At 49.6% G+C, this 14,502-nt stretch overlaps 1 protein-coding gene across 3 annotated transcripts in view; it reads right to left on the bottom strand.

Annotated features, from left to right (window-relative positions):
• The window catches only part of LOC137411395 (tetraspanin-1-like), a 47,386-nt gene extending 33,629 nt beyond the window's left edge, over positions 1-13,757 (bottom strand). Inside the window, exons 1-2 of one of the 3 annotated variants that reach the window (XM_078769708.1) lie at positions 13,603-13,757; positions 12,666-12,742 (exon numbers count right to left, since the gene is read on the bottom strand). In XM_078769708.1, the coding sequence (XP_078625834.1) occupies positions 12,666-12,722 (57 nt within the window). In that variant the 5' untranslated portion in view covers positions 12,723-12,742; positions 13,603-13,757. Of the gene's footprint in view, positions 1-12,665; positions 12,795-13,229; positions 13,477-13,602 lie in introns of those variants that run through there. The other 2 variants (XM_078769709.1, XM_068096746.2) reach the window with 2 other exon arrangements.
• Between the last annotated feature and the right edge of the window lie 745 nt (positions 13,758-14,502).

Genomic DNA, 14,502 nt, shown 5'->3' with positions numbered 1-14,502 from the left:
GCGCACTGATCGACGATGCAAATTTATCGCCTCCGACTATGAAAATTTTGCATCCAAATTCCCCACACTCTTGACACCAATTTATAACAGGGTTCAATCCCACTCATGAATATCAGTTGTCGTGTGAATACCCTCCGGTTAATACCAGGGCTCACGAATGAACAAACGGCTTTAAATGAGGCGACGACCAAATACGGATTTTGCTATCACAGCACGGGAATAAAGAATGAAGAAGAAGAAGCGGAGGCGCTTATCTGGAGAGGGAACAAACTCAAACGGGAATCCGGGTTTAGAAGGAAATTGAAAATAATACAAGGGTTTATTTACAAGGATAGCGGGACAGGAAAATACGCGATGATAAATAAAATATCCTAATCGGGACGTCCCCACTCACACTTCGGATACAGCACAGGGGAAATGAATTAATAAAAATAAAATGTGGTGTAATGTCCTGTGGGGTGCGGCCTTCCTTATCTGTCATTCGTCAAGGAATCGTCGGCTCCAAGCGCGCAAGCCCGCCGCGGCTTTGATGTCGGCGGGAAACAGGCCTCGATGTGCGCCTGCTCACGCACTGTCAGGCCTCACCGAGCACATCGCTGCAAGCCCCTCGCCAGTCGCACCCGAGTTCCCGTCCGCTCGCAGCACCGAAAGCACCAAAAAGCACCAAGCACCATGACGAACCAACAGCACCAAAGGTCCAACGCAGAGCTAGCGATGTCCACATGAGGTCGATCTCCAACACGAGGCACAAAGAGACAGGAACGGAAAGAGCGCGGGAGGAAGGAAGGACACGAATCAGCTCAGGCCAGCAGAGAAGAGAGCGCAACCCCGGTGAGCCGGCAGTTTTGCTGCTCGCGCTGTGACGTCAGGCCTTTCTTTCTCCAACCAGAGCCTCGTCTCTTGACCTCTAGAACGTTTGCACTTGCTGGCTTTCTCCCATTTGTCGAGTGCCTCCCGCTCCACCCAATCACCCGCTCCCTGGGCGTGGCTAGCCTGACACGAGGCTGGTTGCTCGGCCAGCTGGTGGTGTGGCTGGTTGCGGCCCCATTGGCGGTGCCCCGGCTTGGCTTCCTGCCCGTTTTCCAAAGTCGTTGTGGTAAGGGAGGGGAGTTATTTAATGAGTGCACTAAGGACCAATCTAAGTGTTTAAATGAGTGCGTTGCCATAAGGGACACAGGTTTGACGACAGAGGGGACGACGAACAAAGGAATCTTATCCATAATCCCTGTACTATTTAGCACGCCCTGCTCCCTCGTAGTGGGGACACCAATACAGCTTATGCCAAAAAAGCGGACTAAACATAGAACTTATTACAGGTAGATTCCCTATCATGACAGTCGGATACCTACCTATACAGATCTATCTGGCTCTAGATATTCCTCTACCCAAATTCATAACAATATATATATATATATATATATATATATATATATATATATATGTATATATATATATATATATATGTATATATATATATATACAGACTTGGCATTTAATATGGAATATTTTTTTTTTCTTGACTTGGGTTTACTTTCTGAACTCAGTATATCAATCTGGTGAGTTTTTTTTACACTTCGGTGATGTCTTTGTTGAAAGAACCATGTCACTGAATGTCTTTCGCAGCAAGAAGTCAATAACAGGATTATATCACAGGTGGCGTGACAAAATGTAAGGACAGGTACATTTGACGATTGGCTTCACAATCGGGTATACAAGGGTTGTTGCGTTCTGTATTAGTGGAAAACAACTGCTGTACGTCTACAAAAGTTATTGCCGCTTCCTCTAGAGATGGTCCGTCAACTTGACAATGCTGTTTGTCATGGAGTGGTGGCTTTACGAAATTCTGGCATGAAACAGCGTGCTATTGCTCGGCAGTATGGCATCACTCAAGGTCAGGTGTCAAAGATCCTGAAACGAAATGCTCAGAGGGGTGTCCCTACTCCAATACCGAGGCCAGGACGTCCACGCAGAACCACAAGGAGAGATGATCGCCAGCTGCACCGGTTAGTCTGCAATGGCCGTACCAAGTCAGCTAATCGGCGTAGGGCTGAGTGGCATCAACTGACAAATGTGCCTGTATCCAGAAGGCTAGTCAACCAACGACTGGTTCAAGCAGGCTATCGTGCCAGGCGTCCCCTGAGAAAGCCACGCCTGACCAGACAACACAGCCAGCGCCGATTGCAGTGGGCCAGAGAGCACCGTCAATGGCAGCCAGGACACTGGAATCATGTGACCTTCAGTGACGAGTCTAGATTTCTTGGCTATCGTCAAGATGGCCGCGTCCGAGTGCGCAGACAAGTGCCTGAAGCCCACAACGAAGATTGTATAGTGCCAAGAGTCCAAGCTGGAGGTGGTGGGGTGACCGTTTGGGCTGCTTTTCATGCAGGGGGCAAAACTGACCTGATTGTTCTGAATGGAAACCTGAACCAGTTCAAGTACAGGGCCATTCTGGAAGAAACATTGCCTCCATTTGCTTGTGCAGCCTTTCGAGGAAACTTTGTCTTCCAAGATGACAATGCACGGTCTCATCGTGCTCGCATGATCCAACACTTTCTTGCTGAACGTGGTGTAGAGCATATGGAGTGGCCTGCCATGTCCCCGGATATGAATCCGATAGAGAAATTGTGGGCAGAATTAACGCATCAAATCGACAACTTGGACCAGCAGCCGACCTCTGTGCGTGAATTGCAGCAGACTATTGTCACTGCATGGCAAGCGATTCCTGTCCAAACCTTGGCAAATCTCGTGAACAGCATGCCTCAACGTGTACTTGCTCTCCTGAATGCTCGTGGGGGTTACACGAAGTACTGAACTGTAATTTTACTGTCCGTAATCCCAGTCATAATTTAGCTTTTGTTTTTGTTGAAAAAATGTTTGGCTAATGTGCAAAATAAAGAGATACTTCTGGAAAACGTACGGAAGTTTAACACAGTACTGTCCGTGAATTGAGTTCGATATCAGTTTACATCACTTTCGAGGATCAATTTATTTGCTTCGAAATGTCAAATGTGGTTTTTGTTTCTTTTAAACGTCACAATAACAAAATCTAGAATAATTTCAACATAATTCCAATGAACTTTTGGTTCTAAGTCATCTTGAAAAGTAAGTTCACCCCCACAAAAAAAATATTCCATATTAAATGCCAAGTCTGTATATATATATATACAGTGCATATAAAAATAAGGTAATCCGAATTCAAGGGGTTAATATGCAAAGGTTATTTAGTTTGACAATTTACATGTGCTTTACCAATTATGAAGAGATCCTCAGCTTTCCATTGATGCCTTTCATGCATCATTGTTGTCACACATGACCGAGTACATGTTCATTGAAAATGACAAGTTCAAATCGCATTTTTACAAGTTTGGCTTATCGGTGCAAGACACTTTGAAATGGACGCATTACTTGTCGACTGCCAAGTTGATTATGTAAAATTGTTAAGATGGTCTGGTAATCGTCGGTTGTGTCATCCTTTGTTTAAGATGGGTATTTAAGATGGGCCTACAGTGTATGGGTTTCGAGACAGTCTGAGTCATTGAAAAGATGGTTCAAATTACGACTGAACAGCGGACCTTCGTGGTTACAATCTTTCACCAAACTGGAAGTTTGCAGCGAACTCGTGATGCGTTCAGGGAACGCTTCCCAGAACGGGAGCCTCCAGCAGCCAAAACCATCTGGGCGAATGTTAGAAAATACCAAGAGCATGGCACTAGCCTCAACCGCAACAAGGGGAATTCTGGTAGGAGGCGCACTAGGCGATCGGAAATGAACATTGCAGCAGTAAGGCAGCAAGTTTTGGAGCATCCTAGGGATACCAGCGCAAGACGAAATGGGACTGGATTGCCTTCAGCAACATTCAACCGAATCAAAAGACTGGATCTCCACCAACATCCATATCGGATTCACATCCGGCATCAACCTACGCCAGGGGATTTTGCCAGGAGGCTGGTGCTTGCCGGATGGTTGATAGCACGTTGCGAAGCAGATGTCAATTTCCTGCAGTATCTCGTTATCGGCGATGAAGCTGCTTTCGCCATGGACGGCAAGGTCAATACCCATAATGTTCTTGATTATGCACCGACAGGACAACCCCCAGAATTTAATTTTGACACCAACATGAATCGACAAAAGTGGACTGTTTGGTTGGGGCTTTGTGGAAGTGGTCAGGTGATCGGACCATTTTTCTTTCAAAGGAATGTCAATGGTAACAGGTATCTGCTGATGATCAATGATGACGTTTTACCGCAGCTGGCGGAAAACTTTGAGCGACAGGTTCGTGGTGTCTTCAGATATCTCTGGTGGGCCCAAGACGGCGCTCCAGCACATCGTCTTATCGCTGTCCGAGATCGACTGAGGGAACTCTTTGGAGACCGAGTCATCGCCCTCAACCATGCAGTGGAATGGCTGCCAAGATCACCTGACCTCACACCATGTGATTATTTCCTTTGGGGACATTTCAAGAACAAGGTGTTTGTAACTCCTCCCCGTGATCTTGACGAATTGCAGGGCCGTATTCGACATGAAGTGGATGCTTTGCGCAATGACCCGGCTATGGTGAGACGAGCAGTTCAGGGCATGCTCCGCTGCTGTGAGCTTTGTGTTGAAAGGGGAGGTGGACTTGTTGAAGGTGTGGGTGCATAAAGGCCAATCATTACTGAGAAAAGTTCACATCTGACGTGCATTTTGCACAAATTATCCTGACTTGCATCAATTTGCCAAATTTGTAAAAATGCGATTTGAACTTGTCATTTTCAATGAACATCTACTCGGCCATGTGTGACGTCAATGATGCATGGAAGGTATTTTTATTTATTTGATTTTTTTGTATACAGAATCGAGGCTCATGAAAGAGCTAACATTTATCACACAAACAAATCAAACAGACAAACAAAATATATAAAAAGAGGGAGCGGTAGACAAGATGGGGAGAGAAGGGGAAGCACACAAACACAACATTTGAGAGCAGGGACATCGGGAGATGTGTGGGAGGGATAGGGCTTGGGGGGAGGAGGCGTGTGAATGGGGGGGTGGGGGGGTGGGAGAAGTATAAAACACAAGGACACCAAGGACTTCCAGGAAAGAAGTTGGTATTTCAAAAAAGTGGATCTGGGGTGAAATTAACAGGGGTAGAAAAGATCAAGGTTTTTGATGGGGGAAGATAAGAGATGGTGGTGAACATCTGTTTTAAAGACCTGGAGGGAGGAGTGGGATTGAAGAGAGTGAGGGAGTTTGTTCCAGAGGCAGGGTAAAGAGGAATGAAGGAGTGAAGTTGAGCAGAGATTCTTGATTTTGGCAGTTTAACCATAAGAGGGCTGCAGGCAGATCTTGTGCGACCTGTAGGAATATTTGGGGGACAGAGCCCAGAGAGAGCAATGGAAAGCTGAGGATCTCCTCTTAATTAGTAAACCACATGTAAAATGTCAAAATAAATAACCTTTGCATATTAACCCCTTGAATTTGGATTACCTTTTTTTTGATACGCACTGTTTCTATATATATATATATATTTATATATATATATATATATATATATATATATATATATATATATATATATATATATATATATATATATATATATATATATATATATACATACATATACAGTGTGGAGCTATGCTCGCAAGATAAAGCCGGACAAAATGGACGACACCAGGAACGAAGTTTCACTGAGCTATTTATTCTAGCTCAACTCTAAAGAACTCAAAAGCACTGAATAGCCCATTAACACGGGCGGCAGTTTATATCAAAAGTTCACCACACAAAAGCCACGCCTCTCAGGTGGGGCGTGGTATGCAAATAAGTCAGCCACGCCTCTCAACGGGGCGTGGTATGCAAATCGAGAGTCCACCCGGCAAGGCAAGTCCGGACATGTCCGGGCGAGTCCGGGCAAGTAACCGCCCGCCGGTTACGTCATTGGCCGGTGCAAGGTGATTGTGTCATGTTTCTGGTAACCGCTACATTCGCCCCCCCCCCCCAGAATTAACTTGCACCGGGAGAGTCAGTTTGAGGGGGGTCTTGATGACCCGGCCGAAACGACCGATGGCGATTCGTGTGGGGGTGGTAGGTGGCGTGGCGGTGGATGGTCGGGCGGGGGGCTTGGTTGACGGGGGACGGCCCCGTCGTGGAGGAAGGGCCAACCGTGGAGGTTGGTCGAGGTCCAAATGGGCCGGCTTGAGGCGGTCCACGGAGATGCGGTCCGGTTTGCCGCCGATGTCAATGATGAACGACTTGTCGTCCCTCTTCAGGACTCGGAAAGGTCCATCGTACGGCGGCCGGAGCGGTCCCCGGTGTGCGTCGTTCCGGATAAAAATGTACTCCGCAGTGCGAAGTGCTGGGGGGATGTGGGGTTGGGGGCAGCCGTGGTGGGACGTGGGCCCGGGGGCAAATCTCCTGGCGGCCTCCTGGAGGACTGAGCGTTGGCGAGCCCCGGACCAGGGGGCCGGTAGCATCAGGGATGAACTCGCCCGGCACACGCAGTGGCTGGCCGTAGACCAGCTCGGCGGTGGAAGCCTGGAGGTCCTCTTTAGGGGTCGTTCAGAGGCCCAATAGGACCCACGGGAGCCTGTCGGCCCGACCGTCGTCCTGGAGGCTGGCCCTGAGAGCGGCCTTCATCTAGCGGTGGAACCGCTCGCACAAGCTGTTGGCTTGGGGGTGGTAGGTCGTGGTGCGGTATAGCTTGACCCCCATGGCCTGGGCGACCGCACCCCTAAGCTCGGAGGTGAATTGCCGGCCTCTGTCGGAGGAGGTGTCCGAGGGGGCGCTGAAACGGGCAATCCAGGTGCCAATGAAAGCCTGCGCCACGTCGACGGATGTTGTTGATGCCAGCGGGACGGCCTCCGGCCACCTGGTGGTCCTGTCCACCATCGTGAGAAGGTGGGTGAAGCCCCACAAGGATGGAAGGGGTCCCACCAGGTCCACATTGACGTGGTCATAGCGCCACGCGGGCACGTCGAATGGTGCCAACGGGGCCTGGGTGTGCCGGTGGACCTTCGCGCGCTGGCAGGCGACACAGGCGTTGGCCCAGTCGCGGACGTCCTTACGGAGCCTGTGCCAGACGAACTTTGCTGCCACGAGCTTCTGCGACGCTTTCCGGCCCGGGTGGGAAAGGCCATGGAGGGCGTCAAAAATGTGCCACTGCCATCCGGTGGGCACGATGGGGCGAGGTTGGCCCAGGGAAACGTCGCACAGGAGAACTGTGCCTGTGTCCTCGAAGGGGACGTCGGCCAACCGCAGGCCTGTGTCCGATGTCCGGAGGGCTTGCACCGTGGGGTCGGCGGTCTGGTCGGCCGCCATGTGGGCGAAGTCCACACCGAGGTGGACGGCGTTCGTGCCGGACCGGGAGAGGCAATCGGCCACAGCGTTGTCCTTGCCCGCGACGTGTCGGATGTCCGTCGTAAATTCGGACATGGCGGAGAGGTGGCGCTGCTGGCGGGCCGACCACGGCTCTGCAACCTCGGCCATGGCGAAGACCAGGGGTTTGTGGTCCACAAACGCCGTGAACGGACGGCCCTCTAAAAGATGGCGGAAGTGGCGAACGGCCAGGTAAAGGCCGAGGAGCTCGCGGTCGAAAGCGCTATACTTGTGCTCGTTAGGGCGAAGCTGTCGGCTGAAGAAGGCCAGCGGTTGCCAAGCCCCTTTCACCCACTGTTCATGCACGGCACCCACCGCGTAGTCGGAAGCGTCCGTGGTGAGGGCGATGGGTGTGTCGAGCGCCGGGTGCGCCAGCATGGTCGCGTTGGCGAGGGCCAGCTTCGCGCCCGTGAATGCCTCGTCCATCTCTTTGGTCCAGGCGACGTCGCGCTTGGCCGGCTTGCCCCGGAGGGCTTCGTAAAGGGGGCGCATGAGTTGGGCGGCGCGAGGCACGAACCGGTGGTAGAAATTTACCATCCCCAAAAATTCCTGTAGGGCCTTGATGGAGCGGGGGCGCGGGAAACTTGTGACTGCCTCCACCTTGGTAGGCAGCGGGATGGCCCCGCGCTTCGTGATGCGGTGCCCCAGGAAGTCGACGGCCATTACGCCAAACTGGCATTTCGCCGGGTTGATGATGAGGCCGTGCTGGCCGAGGCGCTCAAAAAGCGTGCGCAGGTGGATGAGGTGCTCCGCCCGGGAAGTGCTGGTGACGAGAATGTCGTCCAAGTAGACAAAAAGGAAGGTGAGGTCGCGCAGCACGCTGTGCATCAGCCGCTGGAAGGCCTGGGCCGCATTCTTAAGGCCGAACGGCATGCAAAGGAACTCGAAGAGGCCAAAAGGTGTAATTACCGCCGTCTTCGGCATGTCGGCTGGCCGGACGGGTACCTGGTGGTAGCCCCGAATGAGGTCGACCTTGGAAAAGATCACCCGCCCCGCCAAACGGGCGGAAACGTCCTGTATGTGTGGTATCGGGTACCGGTCGGGGGTGGTGGCATCGTTAAGGTGGCGGTCATCGCCGCATGGTCACCATCCGCCACCCGGTTTGGGCACGATGTGCAGGGGCGAGGCCCACGCGTTATTCGAGCGCTGCACAATGCCCAATCGCTCCAGCGCGTCGAATTCCGCCTTCACCACGGCGAGTTTGGTCGGGTCGAGTCGACGAGCCCTGGTGTAGACCGGTGGACCTGTGGTCGGGATGTGGTGTTCGACGCCGTGTTTGATGGCGACAGCCGAAAACGTCGGCTGCGTGAGGGCGGGAAACTCGGTGAGCAGGCGGGTGAAATCGTCCGCGGCCGGGAGCGCGCAGGCTAGCTTGGTTGGTGCGGAGCCGCTCAATGAGCAAGCGAGTGAGCTGAAGGTCTCCGCGTTGATGAGCCGATGCCGTTTGACGTCCACCAAAAGCCCATGCGCGCACAGAAAATCTGCACCCAGCAAGGCCATGGGCATGTTCGCCGTGATGAAGTCCGACCTGAAGCGCTAGCCCCCGAAGCAGAATGCGACGCTGCGCGAACCGAAGGTACGGATGGAGGAGCCGTTTGCGGCGACCAAGGCGGGGCCGCAAAGTGCGGCCTGTTTGTCCTGCACCGAGGCGGGTATCACGCTCAGCTGAGCGCCGGTGTCGCACAAAAAACGCCGCCCGGACGCTGTGTCCGTACTAAACAGAAGGCTGCCTGAATGGCCAACGCTCATGGCAAGCAGCGAGCGCTGGCCTGGTCGTTTCCCAACCTGCCGAAAGTGCACGGTGGGTGGCACGTTCTGGCCTTCTGCCCGAACCTGGCGTGGTAGTAGCACATGGTCCGCTCTGGTGGAGGCTCCGGCGGTTGCGTCGGGTTCGGTCGACGGGGCTTCACGGCGGCCGCTGCCGCCAGTGGCGCTAACTCGGCTGGTGGTGGCGCCGGACGTGGCGCAGGCATTGCCTCGGTCGGCCCAGGGTTCCAGGTGGCCGCTCCGACGTGTCGCCTGGCCGAGAAAAATTTATCGGCCTCCTTGGCCAGGGCGCGAGGGTCCGTGATGGGCAAATTAGCCAAAGCTAATCGTACCTGCCCGGGTAGCTGCCGGAGGAACAGCTCGCGGAAGAGGAAATCTGGGCTGTGGTCACCGAGTAGAGCAAGCATGTGGTCCATGCGTTCGGATGGACGGGCCTCACTCGGCTCCGGGAGGTCGAGCAGTTGTCGCGCGCGTTCGGTCTCCGTGAGTCCAAACGCACCGAGGTGTAGGCCTTTGAGCGCGCCGTATTTGTCGGCGTTCGGCGGGTTCTGGAGGAAGCTCTGGACCTGGGTAGCAGTGGAGGCGTTGAGCGCAGAGACCACATGGTGGTGGCGCGTCGTGTCCTCCATAATGTTCCGCAGGGCGAATTGAGAAGCCGCTTGGGCGAACCAGACGGCTGCGTGCGATTCCAAAAAGCCAGGGAGCTTCAAAGCTACAGATGACTCCATCACCATGTTCTTGAAAAGGGGTCACCAATTGTGGAGCTATGCTCGCACGATAAAGCCGGACAAAATGGACGACACCAGGAACGAAGTTTCACTGAGCTATTTATTCCAGCTCAACTCGAAAGAACTCAAAAGCACTGAATAGCCCGTTAACACGGGCGGCAATTTATATCAAAAGTTCACCACACAAAAGCCACACCTCTCAGGCAGGGCGTGGTATGCAAATAAGTCAGCCACGCCTCTCAACGGGGCATGGTATGCAAATCGAGAGTCCGCCCGGGCAAGGCAAGTCCGGACACGTCCGGGCGAGTAACCGCCCGCCGGTTACGTCATCGGCCGGTGCAAGGTGATTGTGTCATGCTTCCGGTAACCGCTACAACAGTATATTTATTTATCTTCTATCTTCTATCTTGTATCTTGTATCTTCTATATATATAAAAGAAAGTTTTTGTTTGTTTGTTTGTTTGTTTGTCTGCATGCGCTAATCTCCTGAACGGTGAAAGATAGGAGGAAACCTCTGAAAGAAAAAATGTCGGGACGGGCCCCGGGAAGGTTATAGGCTAGGTGGCGAGCCCGTTCGAGGCCCACCTCGGCCGGGCTGGGCCCATTTCGCAATAAATCTTGTTCTTCTTTCAGCATTCTCTTGAAGTTCAACTTATGCACTTAATAGGAATATCTGACTGATTGCAACACATGCTTTTAAAATTCTCTCTCGAGGGGGCCGACAGAAGGAACAACAAGGAATCGTTGAGCACTAACTGATACTTGGCTCGTGTCAGACCTATGTACAGAAGATTAAATTCATTCAAAAAGAACCAGGGCAACGCTGGGAGCATTCAGCTAGTATATAGGACAATACAGGTGGCGACATGATCAGGTGCTGGCGGTGGTGGTGCAGATGGTGCAACAAGAGGTGCTGAGGTCGAGAGAGAGAAGAGTGGAGAAGGAGAGTGATGGGGGAGAGGTGTGGTTTGTCAAGGAGGGCCAAGTGGTAAGAGGTGGAAAGAGGAGGGGGTGGAAAGCAAGAGGGCTGTCAGATGCTTGTGATTGGCAGGTGGTTGCAGACCTAAAGCCACAATTGGTATTCCCAGAGGAGATCTGTGTGACAAGGTTGCGGCCTGACATTGTCATTTGGTCAGGTGCAACAAGACAGGTCATCTTCGGGGAATTGTCTGTACCTTGGGAAGAGAACATGGAGGAGGTGCACGAGAGGAAGAGAGGACAGTACAGTGAGCTGGAGGCAGAGTGCCGGGAGAAGGGTCTCGAGTTTTCTGTCAAGAGGACGAGTTTTCTGTTTTTGGACGAGAGAGGCGAGTTTTCTGTCAGCCATTTGAAGTGGGGTGTAGAGGGTATATTGGAAATTCCTTTTCTGCATTTCTTGCTCGGCTTGGAGTGTGTGGGACAGGAAGAAGGAGAATGTGTGACAGAGTGGCCCAGGTTGCCTTGAAAGGCTTATTTTGGATTTGGAGGAAGTTTATGGAGGCACGTCCAACGGTGTAGGTTGAGGTTACGGAATAGAAATGGAGGTGTGTGTGTGTGTGTGTGTGTGTGTGTGTGTGTGTGTGTGTGTGTGTGTGTGTGTGTGTGTGTGTGTGTGTGTCATGAGTGGGTGTGGTTTTGCATGAATGGTTTTGCATGTTTGCATGAGTCGTGGATGTTGGTAAGGGTAGGTGGTTGGTTGTGTGTGTTTTTTTTTTGTTGTTTGTTTGTTTTTGTTTTTTATTACTATTATTATTTCTTATTTTGTGCATGTGAGTGAGTGAGTGGGTGAGGGTGTGTGGGTTTTTGCATGAATGAATTTTTGCATGAGTGTGTGTGTTTTTGTATGCTGAGTGGTGTATGTTGTAAGGGTAGGTGGTTGGTTGGTGTTGTATGTGTATGTGTGTGGATGTGTGTGTATGAATGATCTGGTGTGTTTTGTTGGTGAGTCGTGAAGGGTATAAAAGTGGGTGTTTGAGTGTTCCACCATGTTTGTTTGGTGCTGTGGATTCTGGATATGGAGGTGTTGCTGTTGTAGTCTGTGTTCGCACTGGCTGGGGGGTGTCCGTTGCAGCATGTGGCATCGTCGGATGTGCCCTTTCAACCTCGATACGGTCAGCTAAGTGGCCCTGCTGGCCCACCTTAGCTGACCGTATCGAGGTTGAAGGGCCGAAACGAGATGATGCTGAGGACCCGGTCAGTGCGGCACACTTGTGACCAGGTGTGTTTTGAACTTATATATATACTGTATACAATATATATATATTTGTACATTCATATAATATATTTATACATTCATATAATATATTTATACATGTACATTAAAATATACATATTATTTATATATACATACTATATATATATATGTATATATATGTGTATATATGTCTATGGTCTATCAGATATTTTTTAATCCTCTAAAGTAATAAATACCACTTTTTTCATTGCAGTACAACTTCCACTTATATAAAAAAAATAACCACATTTAGAGGCCATTTTTCCCCGCAAAGCGGGGGTTGGCCTTTTTCGGGAACCGTGGTTGTTGTTGTTTTTTTTTGGTCCCCTTTTTGAAGCAATGTTTTACGGCCGGATGCCCTTCCTGACGCCAACCCTTTTTGCCGCCTTTAACGACAAACAGGGAATTACCAGTGAACTGGTACTTGAAGAAAACAATTAGCAACTAACAGACAAACATTATATAAACATAAAATATTATTTTTGAGATATCCTGCATACAGCAGACAAAGAAACATACAGATTGACAGGGGTGAAAATATACCCTCCGTCGATTTTCGGTGGCGTAGGTAATAAGGAATCTCAAATGTTATGGCAGATACTCACAAAAATTAGGAGATTAAAGAAGATCATCGTACCCCTCAAGAACTTGTAGCAACCCATTTTTTCGACTTTGTAGCTACCTGCAGCAACAAGTTAGGCAGCTTGAGGAAGAGAGCAACAGGATGAAATTACCTTCAGGTGTAGGACGGGAGAGGAGACAAGGGAGGTGTCTGTGTGATTTTTTAAAAAGTTTTTTTTTAAAGAGCATGGTCTTCACAATTCCTTCCCCGATTGATAAATGTACAATTAGAAATGAGATCAAGTATGCAAGGTAATTTATCATAATAAAGGACAGATACATTTGATCACACATTACACTCATGCGGAACATACAATTGAGATAACGAGTTGTCCACAGTTGCAACAGAGATTATGCACAACAATAAAGACGAATCATATTGCTGAGTTAAGTTGAACTTACTGTATAAAAACAATCTCATTTTTGTGAGATCTCTGTTTTATACATTCACAAAAACATAAGTATAGCAAAAAACTTTATGACCTCTGGAAAGTTTGATAATGGCCAGAAAACAAAAACTTGTCGAATGGAGGAATACTGGACCTTACCAAGTCTAGCGTCAGTCGACTCCAGGGCTGACAGTTTTAAACGATAGGTTTTGTCACCTGAAAGTCGACAAAGGTGAACGAGCTGCTTTGGGAAACAAGATAAAGCTGACTTTTTGGGCGTTAGCGTTTTGGCGGAACAAGAGAATGTGCTACCGTGTCCGACATATAGGATTAACACCTGAAAGGGCCGTCAGGTAACTTTACTTTCCGCAACAATTAGCTTCAATTGATATCTATACTTTATCTTGCACACAAAAAAAAAATCCATGTCCTATATGACCTTTGTCGATTAATTTACTTATCGGCCATTTATTTAATTACTATTAACATGGTGAAATCAAGTTTGGAAAGGTCATGTAATTCAAACTCTTACCTGCTCAGCAAGAATGACAGGAGATTCTCTACCAATGTACCTTCTCCGAATAACCTGGGTTCCTCAACCAGCCTGTGCTTAAAGTAAAACTGATCTAATCATGAGGAGAGGAAAAATGCGGCTCGGCTTGATCGGTTTGTTTGGTTGCATGAGCTGTTTTAGAATTAAAGGGGCGTGCATTGTTCCTCCCTGACATTTAAAAAAATGACGAGCACTGCAACGGATAAATAAGAAGGAACAGAAATGGAGGCAGTATCATATAGTCATACCAAAGTGCTATAGTCATAGCAAAGTACCATAGTCATAGCAAAGACGTTAAAAATCGCACGTGCTGCTTCCTTGCTTGGCACTCAGCATTTAAAAGCACTAGGGCATGCCCGTACTATATCTATATCTAAAATTATATCCCCCCCCTCTATTTACATGAAATGGTTTGGTCCAAAGCGAACGGCTTGCGAGTACGGTGACAATCCCCCCCCCTCTATTTACATGAAATGGTTTGGTCCATTCGCAAAGCCAAAGCGAACGGCAGTTACGAATCGCAGTTACGATGAATCGCAAAGTAGTTTTAATTAGTTTTAAAACATAGTTTAACGCCAACATAGTTTGCCAACGTGAAATAAATGAATACGCTCTCAAATGTGCCGTCCGAGGCAGAGTCTGTTCGCCACGTTCGGCACACGTGATAACTCGCTGCTCTCTGATTGGTTGAATCGTTTTTTGGACATAGCTCGGTAACTACTTGTCCGATTAATATGAAACCTTGAAAAGGCACATCCTCGGGTCCCCAGCAATATACCTGGCAAGTTTCAAGTATATCGGACCGGTAGTTGTCGAGAAACAGCGGTCGCATACACACACACACACACACAGACAGAGATTAGTGGAATTATAGATAGA

The sequence above is a fragment of the Myxine glutinosa genome, chromosome 1 (genome assembly GCF_964187855.1).
Source record: "Myxine glutinosa chromosome 1, kmMyxGlut1.1, whole genome shotgun sequence".
Lineage (NCBI taxonomy): Eukaryota > Metazoa > Chordata > Myxini > Myxiniformes > Myxinidae > Myxine > Myxine glutinosa.
Note: the sequence above shows the minus strand (reverse complement) of the source record. Positions and strands in the feature narration are given on the sequence as shown.